Genomic DNA, 24,134 nt, shown 5'->3' on the forward strand with positions numbered 1-24,134 from the left:
GATGATCTTAATCCTCAGTTTGCTCGTGCCCTAGAATTGCACTTTTCTACAGCCTTCCAAGCCTGTGTGCCAGGCCTACTTGAAAAATATTTACACCAATCATATTTGTTGTGACAGTATTCTTAATAATTAAAAATTAAATTTTTTGTTAATAGTTGTTGTGAATCCTCAGTTTGCTGGTGCCATTGAATAGCACTTTCCTCCTGCCTTTCAGCCTGCTGTGAGCCAGGCCCACCTAGCCATTTGTTGCCAGCAATCATATTTCTTTTAACAGTATTGCAAAAATTGTCAATCATTACTGTTTTGACTGTCAGTAATCAGTCTCCTAGTGTCCTTGAATTGCATCTACCTCCTGCCTGCCAGCCTTTTGTGCCAGGCCATCTTGCCAACTATTTACACCAATCATAATTATTGGTCACAGTATAGTTACTAATTAAAATTAAAAAATGATTGATTGTTGATGATTTTAATCCTCAGTTTGCTCGTGCCCTAGAATTGCACTTTTCTACAGCCTTCCAAGCCTGTGTGCCAGGCCTACTTGAAAAATATTGTTGTTCAAAAGGATGCCATATGTCCTCTTTCCTGCTGTTGTTTTTGTTGGGGGTCCGGAACACTATTCTAAAAAGGCCGAAGGAGAACGACCTGTACTGTACTGGGTGTCCAATCATGTTTTTGTTTTCAATTTCACGGTTCATAATAAATATTGCCGTGTAACTAAAATCAATGCCATACCTGTACTCTGTTGTTCAAAAGGATGGCATATCTGGTGTTTCATTCTGTTGTGGTTGTTGAGGGTCGTGGCCGTGGGACAGCGTATAAAACGGCTGAAGGAGAACAACCTGTACAGCCTTGCTCCTCTTTTTAGGCAGGCCAGCTCTTTGCATACATGCCCACAGACTCTGTAACGCATGCCTCTTTTAGGGAGAGGTGCAGCCATAATGCAGGGTCAGAACCTCTGCCTGCAACTGTTATACTCGATTTTGAGAAAGGAAGTAAGCTTACCATGGTTCCCTACACGCACGTATTGTTGTTATATTTTGGTGAGGGTAATCATGATGGCCATGTAGACCACCACCACTGAGAGTCCTGGAAGTAACAGGGATGAGATGAAAGAGCTAAGAATAGTAGAACTTGAAACAACAGAGTTAGCCATGGGTGTTAGTGCAAGACCGCTTGGCTTTTTTTTGGCTTTGGGTGCGGCTATTCATGCAGGCCATATAGAGCTGCCACCATTCGGTGTCGTATCAGCTATTAAACTAATAAGAACAGTACTACCAAAATACAGCCAATGAAGGGCCTTATGAAGAATGAGCCAAGGTTGGTTTGTAGTATTTGGTTAGGCTAATCATGATGGCCATGTAGACCACCACCGAGAGTCCTGGAAGTAACAGGGATGATGAGATGAAAGTGCTAAGAATAGTACTACTTGAAACAACACAGTTAGCCATGGGTGTTAATCCAAGACCGCTTGGATTTATTTTTGTATTGGGTGCGGCTAATCATGCAGGCCATATAGAGCTGCCACCATTCGGTGTTGTATCAGCTATAAAAATAATAAGAACTGTACTATCAAAATACAGCCAATGAAGGGCCTATGAAGACTGAGCAAAGGTTGGATTGTAGTATTTTGTTCGGCTAATCATGATGGCCATGTAGACCACCCGTAACAGGGATGAAAGTGCTAAGAATAGTACTAATTGAAACAACCGAGTTAGCCATGGGTGTTAGTCTAAGACCACTCTGCTTTTTTTTGGGTTTGGGTGCAGCTAATCATGAAGGCCAGATAGACCTGCCACCATTTGGTGTTGTAACAGGTATTAAACTGCAAAGAACAGTACTACTTAACACAACCTACTTACCATGGGTCCCAGAGCATATGTTTGGTTATTATATTTTGTAAGGGTAATCATGCAGGCCATATAGACCTCCACCGATAGGGTGAGTATGAGTAACAGCTATTAAAATTCGAAGGACATTACTAATTAACACAACATAGTTACCATGGGTCGCAGACCAAGAGCAGATGTCTTATTATTATATTTTGTATGGGTAATCATCCAGGCCGTATAGACCTCACCAAATAGGGGGAGTTACAGAGATTAAAGTGCTAAGAATGGTAGTACTTAAAACACAACCTAGTTAAAATAGGTACCAGACCGCATGTCTTATTATTATATTTTTTCAGGGTAATCAGGCAGGCCATATAGAACACCCCCGATAGGGGTGGACAGGGATTAAAGTGCTAAGAAAAGTACTAATTAACACAAGCTAGTTGGGTCCAAGAACGCATGTTTAATTATTAGACTTTATTAGGGTAATTATATATCTAACAAATCTATCTATTTCTATTCTATCGATTCTATCTAACTATCAATCTATGTATATCTATCTATCCTATCTATCAATCTATCTTCTGTCCGGGATGTTTTGAGACAGCCACTTTGGGAATGTTAGTTGATTTAGGCCCATTATGGCTTAAAAGCAGACTCTGCATAAACTATGTAATTTTCCATGGGAGTTTTGCCAGGGATCCCCCTCCAGCATGCGACAGTCCAGGTGTTAGTACCCTTGAAACAACTTTTCCATCACTATTGTGGCCAGAAAGAGTCCTTGTAGGTTTTAAAGTTCGCCTGCCTATTGAATTCAATGGCGGTTCGCGCGTTCGCGAATAATACCGGAAGTTCGAGTCCGCCGTTCGCGAACCGAAAATTTTAGGTTCGCGACATCACTAATCAGCCAATAGGATTTTTTCACCATCTTGGATGACGTCACTTAAAGGAACCTTCATTCTGGAAGAAGTCTTGGATTGAAGAGGATGCTCCGTGCCGGATGTCTTGAAGATGGACCCGCTCCGCACCAGATGGATGAAGATAGAAGATGCCGTCTGGATGAAGACTTCTGCCCGTCTGGAGGACCACTTCTGTCGGCTTGGATGAAGACTTCTCCCGGCTTCGTTGATGACTTCTTGCCGCTTGGATGAAGACTTCTCCCGGCTTCGTTTAGGATGAATGTCTGGTCTTCAATACTGTAAGTGGACCTTCGGGGGTTAGTGTTAGGTTTTTTTAAGGGTTTATTGGGTGGGTTTTATTTTTAGATTAGGGTTTGGGCAATTGAAAAGAGCTAAATGCCCTTTTAAGGGCACTGCTCATCCAAATGCCCTTTTCAGGGCAATGGGGAACTTAGGTTTTTTTAGTTAGGATTTTATTTGGGGGTTTGGTTGTGTGGGTGGTGGGTTTTACTGTTGGGGGCTGTTTGTATTTTTTTCTACAGGTAAAAGAGCTGATTTATTTGGGGCAATGCCCCGCAAAAGGCCCTTTTAAGGGCTATTGGTAGTTTAGTTTAGGCTAGGGTTTTTTTTATTTTTTTATTTTTTTTTATTTTGATAGGGATATTAGATTAGGTGTATTAGTTTAAATATCTGATAATTTCTTTTTTTATTTTGTATAATTTAGTGGGGGGGGGGTTGTAATTTAGGTAATTGTATTTCATTTAGGTAATTTATTTAATTTTAGTGTAAGCTTAGGTGTTAGTGTAAGACAGGTTAGGTTTTATTTTACAGGTAAATTTGTATTTATTTTAGCTAGGTAATCAGTAAATAGTTAATAACTATTTAGTAACTATTCTACCTAGTTAAGATAAATATAAACTTGCCTGTAAAATAAAAATAAACCCTAAGCTAGCTACAATGTAACTATTAGTTCTATTGTAGCTAGCTTAGGGTTTATTTTGCAGGTAAATATTTAGTTTTAAATAGGAATTATTTAGTTATTAATAGAAGGTTTTATTAAGATTTATTTTAATTATATTTAAGTTAGGGGGTGTTAGGGTTAGGGTTAGTAAATTTAGTATAGTGGCGGCGACGTTGGGGGTGGCAGATTAGGGGTTAATAAATGTAGGTAGGTGGCGGCGATGTTAGGGGCGGCAGATTAGGGTTTAATAATATTTAACCTCTTAAGGACATATGACGGAATTTTTCCGTCATAAAACAATTGAGCAAACTGAAAGCTGCGTCCTTAAAGGGTTAACTAGTGTTTGTGATGCGGGAGTGCGGTGGTTTAGGGGCTAATATGTAAATTATAGTAGTGGCGATGTCTGGAGCGGCAGGTTAGGGGTTAATTAATATAATGTAGGTGTCAGCGATGTCGGGGATGGCAGATTAGGGGTTAAGTGTAAGATTAGCAGCGCTGGTATTGGAGTGCGGTATGGAGCTCAATTTTGCTGTATGCTCACTTCTTGCCTGTTAACACCGGGTTTTTGTAAACCTGTAATACCAGCGCTGTAGGAAAGTGAGCGGTGACAATAACTTGCAAGTTATTACCGAGCAGCTCTTACCGCAAAACTAGTAATCTAGCCGTTAGATAATTACAGAATGTGTATTTGCACAAAATTTGAATAGTATAAACATTTAAATCAAATTTACAAATGGTAACTAATTTCAAAGGCATTATCTTTAGCATAAGTGTGAATGTAATAAATTATGTTCCCAATCTTACCATAAGCAACTAGCCATCCATAGCAAATACAATCATTCAAATGTCTCATGATAACTAATATAGTACTTATTTTTGCTTACAAGGGTTTACCATGGGGAAAGTAAGCAACCAAGGAAAGTTGTTTTATTTTTTATTATTTTAAATAATAATACCTATTTAATGTAATTGTACAAATCTATAATTAAATTACTAAAGTGATAAATCATAGGGAATATAAACCGGAAGTTCTGAGATACATATAGTTTGACTCCAAAACATATTTGCATTGTATTTTTTGTAGATACAGGGGCAGATTTATCAATGTGCAGCGGACATGATCCGCTGTAGCGGATCATGTCCGCCGCACATCAATAAATGCAGACAGCATACGTTGTCAGCATTTATCATTGCACAAACATTTCTAGTGAAATACTTGTGCAATGCCGCCCCCTGCAGATTCTGCCAATCGGCTGCTAGCAGGGTGTGTCAATCAACCCAATCGTATGCCAGCGGGCGGATTGCTGTCCGCCGCCTCAGAGGTAGTGGACAAGTTAAGGAGCAGTGGTCTTAAGACCGCTACTTCTTAACTCCTGTTTCTGGCAAGCCTGAAGGCTCGCACGGAAACAGGTGTATACGGCCCCATTTGGACTTCAGAATAATTTGATGGGGAAAAAAAACAACATTTTGTCTAAATGTTGTCTTTCTTAATGTGTGATAGAAAATCTCTTTTTATGTATCTTTGAACAAAGCTGTAACACATCTGCTTACTATACTCAAGAACCAGAACAGCACATTTACTATATAATGTATTTACAAGTTTAAATGGACATTTTGTTAAGTGTAGTTTAGCTGTGTTTAAGTTGCTGCATGAATTAGCAACATTTAAAAAAAATGGTCAGACTTGTATTTAAAAAATGATTAAAAAATATGTAGATTTATTTAAGTTTGTTTCTTTTTTAACTTTTTGTTTCTTTTTTTAAGAGGAATATCTGTTTTTCCATAAAAGAATAGTCTAGTCAAAATTAAACTTCCATGATTCAGATAGAGCAAGCAATTTAAAACACCTTTCTAATTTACTCCCATTATCAATTGTTCTTCATTCTCTTGGTATGTTTATTTGAAAAAGCAATAATATAAGCTTAGGAACCAGCCCAATTTTGGTTCAGCATCTGGGTAGCATGCTGATTGGTGGCTAAATGTAGCTACCAATCAGCAAGCTCTACCCAGGTGCTGAACCAAAAATAGGCCAGCTCCTAAACTTATATTCTTGCTTTTTTAAATAAAGATACCAAGAGAACAAAGAAAATTTGATAATAGGAGTAAATCAGAAAGTTGCTTAAAAAATTGCCTGCTCTGTCTGAATCATGTAAGTTTAATTTTGACTAGACTATCCCTTTAATAATGTGCTTTACTTTTGTCATTAAACATTATAGACTAATCAGCAACTGTTTGAAAACACATATCCTTTATGTTTTCTTTCAGATTCACAAAATGCATTCATTCTTAGACTACATAATGGGAGGCTGCCAAATACAGTTTACAGTAAGTATCTTTTTTTAGACTACTCTAAAATACATCTGCAAAATAACTGTAATGTGCAATAAGCCTGTTGACTCAATAATAAGGTGTTATTTATACACCTGTTCAAAAGGACACAAACAGTAAGTTTAAATTCACAGGAGTGCACTTTCATAGAACTCTAAAGTCTCTTTAAATTAGATAAGAACAATGTTTTTGTAACCTTCAGCATTCACTTGTTTATTTGCTATGCAATCTTAAAGGGACATGAAACCCAAACATTTTCTGTCATGATTCAGATAGAGAATACAATTTTAAACAACTTTCCTATTTACTTCTATTATTTAATTTGCTTCCTTCTCTTGTTATCCTTTGCTGAAAGCTTTATCTAGGAAAGGTGAGGAGCAGCAGAGAACCTAGGTTCTAGCTGTTGATTGGTAGCTGCCTTTATTTACCGATTGTGATTGGCTCACCCATGAGTTCAGTTAGAAACTATTAGTGCATTGCTGCTCCTTCAACAAATTATACCAAGAGAATGAAACAAATTAGATAATAGAAGTAAATTAGTTGTTTAAAATTGTATTCTCTATCTGAATCATGAAAGAAAAAAATTGGGTTTCATGTCCCTTTAAAATGCTGAGTAACATGGAAGTTATGCATAAACTTTAATCTATCGATTTCATTGCAAAAAAAAAAAAGAGAGAAAAATATAAAATTTTAACAAAACGGAAAAAAAAACCCAACTAGAATTAATCAATGTTGACTCCTAATTTTGCCCCATCAATCAGGTTTTTTGTTTGTCTTCCAAGATTTGCTTTCTGCGGTAGGAGTCTGCATGCATAGACTGGTTGCACTACTCAGCAGATACAGTCTCTGATTTCCTCTAAAGCTGAGGTCTAAACTGGAATCTATCGCCTAGATTTAGAGTTGGGCGGTAGCCGTGAAAACCAGCGTTAGAGGCTCCTAACGCTGGTTTTTACCGCCCGCTGGTATTTAGAGTCAGTCAGGAAAGGGTCTAACGCTCACTTTGCAGCCGCGACTTTTCCATACCGCAGATCTCCCTACGCCATTTGCGTATCCTATCTTTTCAATGGGATCTTTCTAACGCCGGTATTTAGAGTCGTGGCTGAAGTGAGCGTTAGAAATCTAACGACCAAACTCCAGCCGCAGAAAAAAGTCAGTAGTTAAGAGCTTTTTGGGCTAACGCCAGTTCATAAAGCTCTTAACTACTGTGCTCTAAAGTACACTAACACCCATAAACTACCTATGTACCCCTAAACCGAGGCCCCCCCACATCGCCGCCACTATATTTAAATTTTTTAACCCCGTACAGTGCCGCCAACTACGTTATCCCTATGTACCCCTTTTTTAACTCCGTACAGTGCCGCCAACTACGTTATCCCTATGTACCCCTAATCTGCTGCCCCTAACACCGCCGACCCCTATATTATATTTATTAACCCCTAATCTGCCCCCCACAACGTCGCCTCCACCTGCCTACACTTATTAACCCCTAATCTGCCGACCGAACCGCGCCGCTATTATAATAAAGTTATTAACCCCTAATCCGCCTCACTCCCGCCTCAATAACCCTATAAGAAATAGTAACATTGCCGACACCTAACTTCAAGTATTAACCCCTAATCTGCTGATCTGAGCTCACCGCTACTCTAATAAATTTTTTAACCCCTAAAGCTAATTCTAACCCTAACCCTAACACCCCCCTAAGTTAAATATAATTTTATTCTAACGAAATAAATTAACTCTTATTAAATAACTTATTCCTATTTAAAGCTAAATACTTACCTGTAAAATAAACCCTAATATAGCTACAATATAAATTATAATTATATTGTAGCTATTTTAGGATTAATATTTATTTTACAGGCAACTTTGTAATTATTTTAACCAGGTACAATAGCTATTAAATAGTTAATAACTATTTAATAGTTACCTAGTTAAAATAATAACAAAATTACCTGTAAAATAAATCCTAACCTAAGTTACAATTAAACCTAACACTACACTATCAATAAATTAATTAAATAAAATACCTCCAATTACCTACAATTAAACCTAACACTACACTATCAATACATTAACTAAATACAATACCTACAAATAACTACAATTAAATAAACTAACTAAAGTACAAAAATAAAAAAGAACTAAGTTACAAAAAATAAAAAAATATTTACAAACATTAGAAAAATATTACAACAATTTTAAACTAATTACACCTACTCTAAGCCCCCTAATAAAATAACAAAGACCCCCAAAATAAAAAAATGCCCTACCCTATTCTAAATTTAAAAAGTTCAAAGCTCTTTTACCTTACCAGCCCTTAAAAGGACCTTTTGTGGGGCATGCCCCAAAGAATTCAGCTCTTTTGCCTGTAAAAAAAAACATACAATACCCCCCCCCAACATTACAACCCACCACCCACATACCCCTAATCTAACCCAAACCCCCCTTAAATAAACCTAACACTAAGCCCCTGAAGATCTTCCTACCTTATCTTCACCTCGCTGGGTATCACCGATCGGTCCTGGCTCCGAAATCTTCATCCAACCCAAGCGGGGGCTGGCGATCCATAATCCTGCGGCTGAAGAGGTCCAGAAGAGGCTCCAAAGTCTTCATCCTATCTGGGAAGAAGAGGCGATCCAGACCGGCAACCATCTTGATCCAAGCAGCATCTTCTATCTTCATCCGATGAGGAACGGCTCCATCGTGAAGACCTCCAGCGCGGATCAATCTTCTTCCTCCGACGTCCAACTGAAGAATGACGGTTCCTTTAAGGGACGTCATCCAAGATGGCGTCCCTCGAATTCCGATTGGCTGATCGGATTCGATCAGCCAATCGGAATTAAGGTAGGAAAATTCTGATTGGCTGATGGAATCAGCCAATCAGAATCAAGTTCAATCCGATTGGCTGATCCAATCAGCCAATCAGATTGAGCTCGCATTCTATTGGCTGTTCCGATCAGGAACCGTCATTCTTCAGTTGGACGTCGGAGGAAGAAGATTGATCCGGGCTGGAGGTCTTCACAATGGAGCCGTTCCTCATCGGATGAAGATAGAAGATGCTGCTTGGATCAAGATGGTTGCCGGTCTGGATTGCCTCTTCTTCCCGGATAGGATGAAGACTTTGGAGCCTCTTATGGACCTCTTCAGCCGCAGGATTATGGATCGCCAGCCCCCGCTTGGGTTGGATAAAGATTTCGGAGCCAGGACCGATCGGTGATACCCGGCGAGGTGAAGATAAGGTAGGAAGATCTTCAGGGGCTTAGTGTCAGGTTTATTTAAGGGGGGTTTGGGTTAGATTAGGGGTATGTGGGTGGTGGGTTGTAATGTTGGGGGGTATTGTATGTTTTTTTTTTACAGGCAAAAGAGCTGAATTCTTTGGGGCATGCCCCACAAAAGGTCCTTTTAAGGGCTGGTAAGGTAAAAGAGCTTTGAACTTTTTTAATTTAGAATAGGGTAGGGCATTTTTTTATTAGGGGGCTTATAGTAGGTGTAATTAGTTTAAAATTGTTGTAATATTTTTCTAATGTTTGTAAATATTTTTTTATTTTTTGTAACTTAGTTCTTTTTTATTTTCTGTACTTTAGTTAGTTTATTTAATTGTAGTTATTTGTAGGTATTGTATTTAATTAATGTATTGATAGTGTAGTGTTAGGTTTAATTGTAGGTAATTGGAGGTATTTTATTTAATTAATTTATTGATAGTGTAGTGTTAGGTTTAATTGTAACTTAGGTTAGGATTTATTTTACAGGTAATTTTGTTATTATTTTAACTAAGTAACTATTAAATAGTTATTAACTATTTAATAGCTATTGTACCTGGTTAAAATAATTACAAAGTTGCCTGTAAAATAAATATTAATCCTAAAATAGCTACAATATAATTATAATTTATATTGTAGCTATATTAGGGTTTATTTTACAGGTAAGTATTTAGCTTTAAATAGGAATAAGTTATTTAATAAGAGTTAATTTATTTTGTTAGAATAAAATTATATTTAACTTAGGGGGGTGTTAGGGTTAGGGTTAGAATTAGCTTTAGGGGTTAAAAATTTATTAGAGTAGCGGTGACCTCCGATCGGCAGATTAGGGGTTAATACTTGAAGTTAGGTGTCGGCAATGTTAGGGAGGGCAGATTAGGGGTTAATACTATTTCTTATAGGGTTATTGAGGCGGGAGTGAGGCGGATTAGGGGTTAATACATTTATTATAGTAGCGCTCAGGTCCGGTCGGCAGATTAGGGGTTAATAAGTGTAGTTAGGTGGAGGCGACGTTGGGGGCGGCAGATTAGGGGTTAATAAATATAATATAGGGGTTGGCGATGTTAGGGCAGCAGATTAGGGGTACATAGGGATAATGTAAGTAGCGGCGGTTTACGGAGCGGCAGATTAGGGGTTAAAAATAATATGCAGGTGTCAGCGATAGCGGGGGCGGCAGAATAGGGGTTAATAAGTGTAAGGTTAGGGGTGTTTAGACTCGGGGTACATGTTAGGGTGTTAGGTGCAGACGTAGGAAGTGTTTCCCCATAGAAAACAATGGGGCTGCGTTAGGAGCTGAACGCAGCTTTTTTGCAGGTGTTAGGTTTTTTTTCAGCTCAAACAGCCCCATTGTTTTCTATGGGGGAATCGTGCACGAGCAAGTTTTTGAAGCTGGCCGCGTCCGTAAGCACCGCTGGTATCGAGAGTTGCAGTGGCGTTAAATTATGCTCTAGGCTCCCTTTTTGGAGCCTAACGCACTGAAAACCCAGCCATTCTGTGAACTCTAAATACCAGCAGTATTTAAAAGGTGCGGGGGGAAAAAAGCACGCGTAGCTAACGCACCCCTTTGGCCGCAAAACTCTAAATCTAGGCGTAGGTCTTTTGTCCTGTCTTGTATTTGCATTTTTTTATTTATTTTTTAAATTGCCCAGAATAGCTTTTCCTGTTTCCAACAAATCCCACTCTCAATTCCAAAACCCACCCCACTGCATAAATACATATCTGCTTTCTCAATTATCCAGGTCAAAATAGTAGAGGGTGTGATTTATTGGTGAGGGGAAAGATAAAATGCAAATAGTAGTATTATGGCAGCATTTTTAAGCAAAAACTAATCCTGCAACTGTTTTATTACTGCTAAAACCACTTTTTTTTTGCAAAGAAAACAACAATATATCACTTCTGTATTAGTTTAAGTTTAGCTACCAACATCATTTCTCACACATTACCCCAACTCTATAGGACACGCACTGCTGGGTGCTTCACACAGTGTCAGTGTAGTAAACAAATTGCTTATGAATCACTTCCTGTTCCTCGGCAACAGAAAGCATTAGGTGATTTGACATACTTTATATAACTTCTATAGGTACATTGAAACTTTTAATAAGATCATATTTTTAAGAAGATAGAAAAAAATGACTACACGTGAATATTAACTACGGTATGCCCAAGGGAAATTAGTGCTCTGAACCAAGCAAATGCCGTATGTATAAACTAAAAGAAGCCAAATAAACCCCAAGGAATTCACAACTTACATTCACAATGTACAAAATTACATAAAGCTGAACATATTTTACATTTTTAATTGTTATTTAAAAATATCCTTCATTTGCTTCAGTTTGTTAAAAAAAAAAAAAAAATTGAACTAATGCCTAGGATGTTGCTGCTGTATCTTCTATCCGGAATATAATGGTTTTATAAGTATATCGTTAGGATTATCATCCTGATTTCTGTTCATAACCTTATTTTACATAAAAAGTATTTATATAAAGGAACATACCAGTGAATACAATGGGGCCGATTTATCAATACCCGAATGCATCCGTATGCATCTGTTTCCGCGCGAGCCTTCACTCTTGCTGGAAACAGGAGATAAGAAGCAGCTGTCTTAAGACCGCTGCTCCTTAACTCGTCCGCTACCTCTGAGGCGACGGACAGCAATCAACCCGATCAGATACGATCAGGTTGATTGACACCCAGAGTGGCCGCGAATGTGCAGGGGGCGGCATTGCATAAGCATTTCACGAGAAATGCTTGTGCAATGACAAATGCCGACAGCGTATGCAGTCGGCATTTATCGATTTGCGGCGGACATGATCCACTACAGCGGATCATGTCCGCTCATACTATGATAAATCGGCCCCAATATATGTGAGTATCTCTCCCTAGTTTATTCTGACTTTAACTGGACATTAAACTTATTGCATATATCAGTTACACACATTATATTGCAATATAAATATTTTAAAAGCATTTAACACTGTTATTTCATTAGCACAAATTAATAATTTTGCAAATTGAGAGTAGTTCAGGGATACATTTCCTGGTGGAATTTATCTTCATGTGCTGTGGCCAGTTAGAAATTGTTTACCTAACCCTGTGTTCTAAACTATCAAATCACTGTGCAGAATGTTGCAGGCTTAGCTTTCAGAAGTATTTAGCAGCCAAAGGAGGCAAAATAAACAACAATTTTATATTGCAATGTTGTTTTATTTTCTTCATTTAAAACATGTGGCACACTAAAAGTTGCGTGCGAGCAAAAAGAGGTTTATTATGTGCGCGTCGGGTGTTGCTCTTGTAGTACAAGTTTAAAGTAAATGTGATTGCTTGAGCGCAATTGAAGTAGTGGGAATAGCGCATCCTCAGAGCTCTGCTTAACTGTTTTGCAAAACAAAAAGTATTACAAAACTCATTAAAAAACATTACAAAGTTAAGTTACACTCATAATAATAGAAGATAGAAGATTCCGTCTGGATGAAGACTTCTGCACGTCTGGAGGACCACTTCTGCCCGGTTGGATGAAGACTTCTGCCCAGTTGGATGAAGACTTCTGCCCGGTTGGATGAAGACTTCTGCCCTCTGGAGGACCACTTCTGCCCGGTTGGGTGAAGATATCTCCCGGTAAGGTGATCTTCAATGGGTTAGTGTTAGGTTTTTTAAGGGGGGATAGGGTGGGTTTTAGAGTAGGGTTGGTTGTGTGGGTGGTGGGTTTTAATGTTGGGGGGGTATGTGTACTTTTTTTTTTTTACAGGTAAAAGAGCCGATTACTTTGGGGCAATGCCCCGCAAAAGGCCCTTTTAAGGTCTTTTGTAATTTAGTGTAGGGTAGGGCTTTTTTATTTTGGGGGGGCTTTTTTATTTTATTAGGGGGATTAGATTAGGTGTAATTATTTTAAAAATCTTGTAATTTGTTTATTATTTTCTGTAATTTAGTGTTTGTTTTTGTACTTTTGATAATTTAATTTAATTGTAATTAATTGTATTTAATTTAGGTAATTAATTTAATTATAGTGTAGTGTTAGGTGTTAGTGTAACTTAGGTTAGGTTTTATTTTACAGGTAAATTAGTCTTTATTTTAACTTGGTAGTTATTAAATAGTTAATAACTATTTAATAACTATTCTACCTAGTTAAAATAAATACAAAGTTTCCTGTAAAATAAAAATAAACCCTAAGCTAGATACAATGTAACTATTAGTTATATTGTAGCTAGTTTAGGGTTTATTTTATTGGTAAGTATTTAGTTTTAAATAGGAATTATTTAGTTAATGAGTTAGGGTTAGACTTAGGTTTAGGGGTTATACATTTAATATAGTGGTGGCGACGTTGGGGGCAGCAGATTAGGGGTTAATAAATGTAGCTAGGTGGTGGCGATGTTAGGGACGGCAGATTAGGGGTTAATAATATTTAACTATTGTTTGCGATGCGGGAGTGCCGCGGTTTAGGGGTTAATATCTTTATTGAAGTGGCGGCGATGTCCGGTTCGGCAGATTAGGGGTTAAAAATGTTATTTTAGTGTTTGCGATGCGGGAAGGCCTCGGTTTAGGGGTTAATAGGTAGTTTATGGGTGTTAGTGTATTTTTAGCACTTTAGTTAAGAGTTTTATGCTACGGCGTTGTAGTGTAAAACTCTTAACTACTGACTTTTAAATGCGGTACCAGGCTTGACAGGAGAGGGTGTACCGCTCACGTTTAGTCAGACTCGTAATACCGGCGCTATGCAAGTCCCATTGAAAATATAGGATACGCAATTGATGTAAGTGGATTTGCGATATTTCCGAGTCTGGCCAAAAAAGTGAGCGGTACACCTGTACCTGCAAGACTCGTAATACCAGCAGGCGTTAAAAAGCAGCGTTAGGACCTCTTAACGCTGCTTTTTAACCCTAACGCACAACTCGTAATCTAGGCCTAAGTTTACCAAAAATAATTAACACTAAAATCATGAAAAATAAAAAACACTAAGATTACAAAAAAATAAACGAAATTATCAAGAATAAAAACAATTACACCTAATCTAATAGCCCTATAAAAATAAAAAAGCCCCCCAAAATAAAAACACCCCTTAGCCTACAACTACCAATAGCCCTTAAAAGGGCCTTTTGTAGGGCATTGCCCTAAGTTAAAAAGCTCTTTTACCTGTAAAACCCACCACCCAACCAACCCCCCAAAATAAAAAACCTAACTCTTAAAAAAACCTAATCTAACCATTGCCCCTAAAGGGGCATTTGTATGTTTTGAACAGCCAATAGGATTTAAGTAGGTCTTATCCTATTGGCTGTTTTGAACAGCTAATAGGATTTCCGTAGGTTGCATTCTATTGGCTATTTTGAACAGCCAATAGGATTTCAGAAGCTCTTATCCTATTGGCTGATTTGAATTTAAAGAATCAAATCAGTCAATAGGAATACAAGGTAGGCCATTTTGAAACGGCTACCTTGCATTCAACTTTAGTGTACGGCGACGACCGTATGAAGAGGACGCTCTGCGCAGGATGTCTTCGGCTTCCAGGATGTCTCCGTTCCACCGGGATGAAGATAGAAGACGCTCCCGGGATGGATGAAGACCTCGCCACCTGGATGAAGACCTTGCTGCCTGGATGGAGATGGATGTCCGGACTTCAGAAACCGTGAGTAGACAATGCAAAAGAGCTGAATTCCCTTTTAAGGGCAATGCCCATACAAATGCCCCTTTAGGGGCAATGGGTAGCTTAGTTTTTTTTTGAGTTAGGTTTTTTTATTTTGGGTGGTGGGTTTTACTGTTGGGGGGGAATTTGTATTTTTTTACAGTTAAAGAGCTGATTTCTTTAGGGCAATGCCTTACAAAATGTCCTTTTAAGGGCTATTAGTAGTTTATTGTAGGCTAGGGGGTATTTTTATTTTGGGGGGGCATTTTTTATTTTTACAGGGCTATTAGATTAGGTGTAATTGTTTTTATTTTTAATTTTTTGTAATCTAAGTGTTTTTTATTTTTCGTGATTTTAGTGTTAAATATTTTTGGTAAACTTAGATTTTTTTAGATTTTTCGTAGGATTTGTTTTTATTTAGTTGCAATTTAGATTTTTAATTTATTTTCTTAGTATTAGGTTTTTTTAAATTTGTAATTTAGATATTTTAATTGGTAGTATTTTTTATTTTATTATATTAGTTATTTTAGGTTAATGTATAGTTTAATGTTAGGTTTATATTTATTTCACAGGTAAGTTTTTATTTATTTAAATAGTTATATTGTAATTTTAATTTAAAGTTAGGGGGGTGTTAAGTTTAGGGGTTAACAGTTTAATTTAGTGTTTTGCAATGTGGGGCAGCGGTTTAGGTGGTTAATACGTTTATTTAGTGGTGGAGATGTGGGAGGCCGGAGGTTTAGAGGTTAATAACTTTATTTAGTGGCCGCGATGTCGGGGAGCGGCAGAATAGGGGTTAATAACTTTATTATATTGGCGGCGCTGTCGGGGTGCAAGGGAATATGGGTTAATATATTTAAATAGTGTTGGCGATGTGGGTGGGCGGCAGATTAGGGGTTAATAGGTTTATTATAGTGTTTGCAATGCGGGAGGTGGCGGGTTCAGGGTTAATAGGTAGTTTATGGGTGTTAGTGTACTTTGTAACCCTTTAGTTATGAGTTTTGTGAAACATTTTTGTGGTGCAAAACTCATAAATAATGGTTTCAGATGGCGTTATGGATCGTGTCAATATAGGCTGTAACGCAAGCATTTTAGTCTCACCTCAAAACTTGTAATAACGGCACTATGGAAATGCCACGCAAAAATGTCATTTTTTGAGTGCAGGATTGACGTTGCTATACAGGTTAAAATGCTTGCGGTACAGCTATACCGACACGACTCGTAATATGTTTTCAGCGTTAAAAGCCACTACGCAAAACTCGTAATCTAGGTGAGAGTGAATTGCCGGCATCCTCTTTATGCTGCAACACACCACAAACATCCTGCCAATGTACACAATTCAGTACAATGCCATAAGAACAGACCCTGCCAGTTATAATTATATGTCACCACTGAAGCAGCAAAGATTGTTTTGGGAACACATGGTTTGAGGAATGAAGGAAATTACAAATTTGTCTAGAAAGCAGAGCATATTTCAAATGGAAGAATCACTATATTTTGTTGGCAACAATATATCCAATAATAATTTGTCCAGCCAGCAAAACTGACAAACAGTTGTGAATGGCTGTAGTCGTTGTAGTAAATGAACTAACATAATTTGGTGTTATTGCCTTTTATATATATGTTTTCACTGAGAAATAATATGATTTAGATTGATTTTTGGTTCTAGGATAAAATGAACATCTATATTGAATGATATTTTCACTATGGTTTTGTAGTATTAGTTTCCAACCTATAATCAGTGTAAATTGAAAACAGTGGCAGTAAAAAGAACAAAGTTAAAGTTATCGATTAGTAATGAGGATTAATAGTCCATCCTGTCAAAATACTTCTTCTTCTCCTCTCAAGACAAGAACTCAAAACAGCAATGCTTTTTTGTTTTTCACATCCAAATAGAGCCAGTGCAACCATGAGGCACAACACCAGGCAGTTGCCTTAAGGCACCAATACAGTTGGGAGCTAAGTTGCACAGCAGTATGGGGAAAAATGTATTTGTTGTTTTAATGTCTGCTGTTCTTTTGGAAAAAGGAGGCATGGAGGTTTCTGCCATATACACCATACAACTAATATTACAATTTGTATTGTATTTTTGGTTAGGCTATTTAGTTAGTTTTCTAGTTTGCAACCAAAATAGCAGGCACAGTGGCGTCACTAGGGGGGTGCGGGCCGCACCTGGGTGACCCCCTCCAGGGGGTTACACCAAAAAAAAAAAAATGTTTTTTTTTTTTTTAATTTTTTTATTGAAATTCAAAGAAATACAATGTTGAGATGCATAGATTATTTTATTAGAGGCTGGCATTTGTGAACATTAGTGGGACTGGGGAAGTTGTAGACACACAATTTTTTTGCCCCTTGAGCCAGTGCTGCAATTTCAACAAATAGTTTTCCCGGCTGCTTTTGCTTGTTTGTACTTTGCTCCTCCCCTGCCCAATTTCACTATGAATGTTCTGGGTGTGCCGTGGGGCTTGCAAAGTTGCGCTGCTAGCCTAAACCTGCCTGCCTATCTGTGCTCACTGCTCAGTGACATGCGGCCCAGGGCTGTGCACTGACAGACTTGGAACAGAGTCAGAGAGCAGAATTTTCATAGTTTGCGCGCCTAAACCTTTTCTTCAGTGATTTATTTTAGAGTGCTCTGCTTATCTTTCATTTGATGTTCTGCTGAGCCAGGGAGCAGCTCTAGGCATGAGCTTCATAATTAATGCAGTGCAGTTTACATATTTTGTATGTGTGTGTCTGAGTTTTTGTGTGTCTCCGTGTTTTTGTGTGTGTGTCTGAGTGTGTTTCCGAGTGTTTGTGTGTGCATCTGAGTATGTTTTTAAGTGTGTCTGAGTGTTTGTATGTGTGTTTGCCTGTGTTTTTGTGTGTGTCTGCTTTCTGAGGGGGGGGGGGGTGACACCATGACTTACTGCACCGGGTGACACCAACCCTAGTGACGCCACTGAGCAGGCACCTTATTTGACAGCCAATTTACGCTATTTGTTATTCTCATATATTCTGCAATAAAATAAGTTTGATTTGTGATATGCCTTATCCTGGGTTGCTAAAAAACATTGCACACTACCTGGGTCCAAAATAATGAGGATAATTAATTAATTGTATTCACTTGCTATCTAGTTCAACTTTGATTTATCAGATAGACCATACAATGTTAAACAACTTTACAATTTACTTCAAAGTGTATATATATATATATATATATATATATATATATATATATATATATATATATATATATATATATATTTATATACCTGCTGTATGAATATATATATATATACAGTGTATATATATATATATATATATATATATATATATATATATATATATATATATATATATATATATATATATATATATATATGTATATGTATTATCTGCAATGCATCTCTTGTCACTGGGAGAGAAATGGTCAGACTGTGCATAAATACAAACAAAAATAAAATTGTGGGGCTCACAAAAAGCAGAAGCTCCAGCTGTGGATAAATGGTGTTTGATGGGAATAAGAGCTGTGGTGATAGGGGAAGGGTTGAGATCAGAAAGCAACAGCATTCTTGCTAATTTCAAGCACTAATGAGAGCTTCTCCTGCATCACGCTGTGTTCTTCACTTCCTCTATTGTGTTCCTACACTTCTTAGTTATAATAACTATTAAACATGCAAGTAATGTGTCATTTTCTAAAGGCCTTAAAAAAAGCATGAACTTGGCTTAAAGGACAGGATCAATATTACTGATCTTTCTGCTTTCCAGAGCTCAACCTCTAATGGATGTTTTCATGAACACTCAGGGCACCCAGCTGTTTGTGTTACACCGTGCTACAGAGACCTGCTTATTTATATTTGTGCTCAGTTAAATGTGAGACCACCTAATTAATAAGTACACAGGGAAGCTCAATAAACACAAGGAGATTCATTTCAGAAGAAGAGCAAGTAGATTCAGAACACACATTTCTTTCTTTTTTTTTCTTTTTTTTTATACTCTCAGTCTATAACTTCCAACCTATCACAAAGGGCATTAAAGGCACATTATATGCTTTGAGGTTGTAATATTTAAAATTTAGTTTAATTATATGTAGTAACAAACATTTGCAATATACTGTACTTTTATTATTTATTTTGTCCCCTTTTTCTTTAATTTAATTCTGAACATTTTTCCATTCCAATTTATATTAAAAGTGGAATTGCACACTCCAGACTTACTATGCTATATCACATATAGTCATTGGTTGTACACTTTAGTGACTCATTTATACCTGTCCCTAATTGGCCTCAGTAGAGAAGGAAACCTAGGTTATAACATGGAGGTTCCCATTTGTTGCCTAAATGCTAAAATCTTACATTTACTTTTTGAATACTTTTTGATAGTAAGGTAGGGAGGAATTTAGTATCACTTTAAGTATTCAAAAAGTAAAAGTAACATTTTAGCCTTTTTTAAAACAAATGGATAAACAGATCTGAAATGTTATTGATATTTTAGATGGAGTTTAATTCATCAGTTGTAGTGAAGATGCAGTATAACTTACTTTTTAATGTATATAAATTTTAAATACCCTGCGCTCCGGCCGCCATTTTCAAAACTAATGTATTTTGTGAGCTAACAGTTCGAACTGTTTTTCCAATCAGCACTGTAGCCATATGGCACTTTTGTTGCAGCTAGAGCACTGATTGGAGAATAGATCAAACTGTTAGCTCCGAAAAAAGAATAGATTTAGTGGGCAGCCGGAGCAAGGGATATTTGAATTTCATATCTATATTAAAAAGTAAGTTAAAGCGCATCTTCATTAAACTGATTAATTAAACGCCATCTAAATTATATAGCTAACATTCTGGATCTGTTTATCCAAAGGGGGGAGTTTACTATTAGTTTAAGCTACAACTATAGGGGTTGATCGCAATCTTGTTTCCGTTAAAAATAAAGATTTCTGAGCTGTGGCTGTTATTGTTTATTTCCATTAATTACAAACCTTCTTTAATGATACCTCTGAAGAAAGATATTGCTACCTCTCAAAAAAAAAAGAAAAAGGAAATAGTTACCAGCTTAGTTAATCTTCCAATTTCATAATCCAAAAACCAAATGTGCCCGATTCACAACAAACAACAAGTTCATTTCATGGATTTAGCAGCCTCTTTTTGCTCAACATGTGCCTTTCACAGAGAAGAACTCTCCTGTAGCATATCAGTCTGATCCTGGCTGAAAAAGAGGCTGTTTCCTGGGTGGTAACTAGCCATATAACAAGCTATTATGCTATTATTTGTTCCCAGGTTAAGTGCTTCTCTCTTTTTATTTATGCAAATTAGGACTCTTAGGGAAATCTCCCTAAGCATGATGCGGGAATCCAGACGTGGACGCGTTGCTCAGTGTGCCTAGAGGGATATTGCTACACGTCACTGACAAGGCCCACACTAGGCTGAAATGTACGCCTGGGGTTTTGCCGTTTCTCTTGTTCAGAGAGGGATTGCCTGGTATTTCGGGGCTGGACTGTACTGTTAAGTCAGGATCAGACTGATATGCTTCAGGAAAGTTCTCTGTGAAAGGCACATGTTGAGCAAAAAGAGGCTGCTTCTTGGGTGGTAACTAGCCATAGAACAAGCTATTATGCTATATTGTTCGTTCCCAGGTTGAGCTCTTCTCTCTTTTTATTTATGCAAATTATGACTTTTAGGGAAGTCTCCCTAAGTGTGATGTGGGAATCCAGAAGTGGATCCGTTGCTCAGTGTGCCTAGAGGGATATGGCTGCACCTCACTGACAAGGCCAAAATGTACGTCTGGGGTTTTGCTGTTTCTCTCGTTCAGAGAGGGATTGCCTGGTATTTCGGGGCTGGACTGTACTGTTAAGTCAGAATCAGACTGATATGCTACAGGAAAATTCTTCTCTGTGAAAGGCACATGTTGAGCAAAAAGAGACTGCTTCTTGGGTGGTAACTAGCCATAGAACAAGCAATTATGCTATATTGTTCGTTCCCAGGTTGAGCTCTTCTCTCTTTTTATTTATGCAAATTATGACTTTTAGGGAAGTCTCCCTAAGTGTGATGTGGGAATCCAGAAGTGGATCCGTTGCTCAGTGTGCCTAGAGGGATATGGCTGCACCTCACTGACAAGGCCAAAATGTACGTCTGGGGTTTTGCTGTTTCTCTCGTTCAGAGAGGGATTGCCTGGTATTTCGGGGCTGGACTGTACTGTTAAGTCAGAATCAGACTGATATGCTACAGGAAAATTCTTCTCTGTGAAAGGCACATGTTGAGCAAAAAGAGACTGCTTCTTGGGTGGTAACTAGCCATATAACAAGCTATTATGCTATTGTTTATTCCCAGGTTGAGCGCTACTCTCTTTTTATTTAAACATACACACACACTCTCATACAACACACACACACTACACTCTCATATATCTCATCAAGACCCAGTAAACATGTTGTTGCGACCCAATAATGGATCACGACCTGTGGTTTGAAGACCCCTGGTCTAGAAGACCTTTATAATAAGACACCTTAACAGATACAAACGAACTATTCTTAGATTAAATGGACAAAAAAAACTAGGCTTGTGCATTTGTTTGTTACAAATACAAATTCATAACGAAAATATGGATATTAATTTAGTTTTACCAAAACGAATATCTGAATGAATGCACTAACTAATTTAAAACATAACTAATATAAATAATTTCTATATTTGTTAAGTTAAAGGGACTTAAAACTCAAATGTTTGCTTTAATGATTTAGATAGAGCAATTTTAAACAACTTTCTAATTTACTTCTATTATACGTTTTCTTCGTTCTCTTGGTATCTTTTGTTGAAAAGCAGGGATGTAAGCTTAAGAGCCGGCCCATTTCTGGAGCACTATTTAGCAGCAGTTGTGCAAAGAAGGTTATCCATTTGCAAGAGCACTAGATGGCAGCACTATTTCCTGCCATGTAGTGCTCCAGATGACTACATATGTATCTCTTCAACAGAGAATACCATGAGAATGAAGCAAATTTGAAAATAGAAGTAAAATGGGAACTTTTTTTATAAGGGTATGCTCGGTCTGAATTACAAAAGAAAATGTTTGGGTTTCATATCCATTTAAGTGGACACATACCTATATCATAATGGGGAGGCACGCTAATACTTTTCTTCTTCATAGACTCCAGGGCCGCTCTAATGCGAACATTAGTGCAGTGGGTCCCAGATCCTGTGCTAAAGGACCTTCTCCTTTAGCGCAGATGGGAGGGTGCACTAATCTGACCTTCTTCACTGAGTCCAGGACTGGGCTAAAAGGAAAATTAGGCCCTGGTCCCTATGAAGAGTTGGATTAGTGCAGCTCCCCAGTGCACTATAGGTAAGTATCCAAAAGTCACACTGTGTCATCTGCAGCAAGATGGCATTTACATTAGTTTTAATGAAAACTAATGTAAATCTCAAAGAATATTCAGTATTTCGTTTGTATTAAACTAACTGAATACCGAATAGTACAGTACATGAATATTCAGAAAAACAAACAATTTTCAGAATATTTGTTCCGAATGAATTATTCATTGCTGCGCAAGTCTAGTAAACACCTTGTAATTACAAGACATTTCTGTTGTGTTGCTATAGAATAATATATCAGTCAATACTTAAAGGACCTTGATACCCAAATATTGAAACACTTGAAAGTGATGCAGCATAGCTGCAAAAAGCTGACTAGAAAATATCACCTGACCATCTCTTTGTAAAAAAGAAAGATATTTTACCTCAAAATTATTTACACTCCATTGTAAAGGACTTTCGGTAGCAAATCAGTATGCCTGTCACGAGACATGCAAGGGAGTGAGCCTCATGCACACTTGTGTTATTTCCTTATTCAGTTTAAGGAAGTTTACTATGAAATCTCACAAGAGTTAAGTGAAATCTCATGAGATCACAGTAAAAGAGTTCATGACTGTTGATGCCGATTGGCTGCTGTTAGTTTCTTCCTTCTTTTTTTTTTTTCTGTAGCTGGGATTTTTTTTTTTACCTGTAGCTGGGCAGTAACTGAAAGATAACATTTTACACAGCACTTACTCAGGTGAGCTGAGGAAATTAAGAGGTAAAATATCTTCCTTTTTTACATAGAGATTCTTAGGTGATATTTTCCTATCAGCTTTTTACAGTTATGCTTCATCACTTTCAAGTGATTTAGCAGATGAGTAATATGTCCCTTTAACATATTTTAAATAAACATCCATTTTTGCTGCAATAATTTTTCAATAGACAAACTCTGCCCACCATTTGCCTGATTTGGAGGAGCCCAATTGGGTGTTCACTAACAACAATGGCCTAGTTTCCATTGAGGTGGTAAAGTTTGGAAACTCATGATAAAACCATTTATCTCCATTAAAGTCTATGGATAATTTTTATGTTACCACCAGTTTCTACACTTCACCACCTCATTGGAAACTAGGCCCAATGTTTCCCACTGTCATAAAGTTAGTATAAAGTACAGTAATTGTTGTTTTCTGATAAAGCCAGTTAGGGAAGATTTATAGCAGGGTTAGCCTTTATAAGTCAGCAGGGTGTATTTCAAGTTCTAAGAATTATAAATTGCTAAATCACGTGAAAAGGGGCAAAATAAATCATTAAAATGTATTGCAAAGATGTTTTATTACGCACAACTAAACATTCTATATACAAATGTCAAGTTGTGTACTGTGTCTTTAAGCCCACTTAAGAGAGTATCATATCTAAGCAGATGTATAATAAATACGTAATATATATATATTAATAATACATTATGCACACTATGACCTCAGATGAATCCCTTCTCTTGATATGTAAACACCTGTTTGCTTTTTTTCTAGGTAGCTATTGATTTTACAGCATCAAATGGTGATCCTCGGAACAGCTGTTCTCTGCACTATATCCACCCATACCAGCCCAATGAGTATCTGAAGGCACTAGTTGCAGTCGGTGAGATTTGCCAAGACTATGACAGGTAAAATATAGTGTTTATGGCATTAGGTTTCTCAGGGGAGCCTGTTGTAAGTCCCTCTGTAACTGTTTACTGTGCCCTGATGGCTGAAAGCGTTATGCAACAAGATGTTTGTCCACAGTGGCACCTGAGTAATTTGTTCCTCATAACAGATTAAATGAGCTGACTCAACGCACTCAACCATGCACCTGGTTAGATACCTTATATCCATATAGAGATGCTATGTTATTAACTATTTGTCACCTGGCTATTTTGATATGCATAAAATTGAAATACTGTATGATGTTTATAAGAACTAAATTAATATTATGATGATGGTGA

The 24,134-nt window shown here is 37.4% G+C and overlaps 1 protein-coding gene across 1 annotated transcript in view; it reads left to right on the forward strand.

Moving 5' to 3' along the window:
• The window catches only part of CPNE4 (copine 4), a 943,422-nt gene that overhangs the window by 820,576 nt on the left and 98,712 nt on the right, over positions 1 to 24,134 (forward strand). Inside the window, exons 10-11 of the mRNA XM_053714296.1 lie at positions 5,955 to 6,014; positions 23,683 to 23,816. Coding sequence (XP_053570271.1) covers positions 5,955 to 6,014; positions 23,683 to 23,816 — 194 coding nt within the window. The remainder of the gene's footprint in view (positions 1 to 5,954; positions 6,015 to 23,682; positions 23,817 to 24,134) is intronic.

This window comes from Bombina bombina, chromosome 5 (genome assembly GCF_027579735.1).
Source record: "Bombina bombina isolate aBomBom1 chromosome 5, aBomBom1.pri, whole genome shotgun sequence".
In the NCBI taxonomy this organism is placed as follows: Eukaryota; Metazoa; Chordata; class Amphibia; order Anura; family Bombinatoridae; genus Bombina; species Bombina bombina.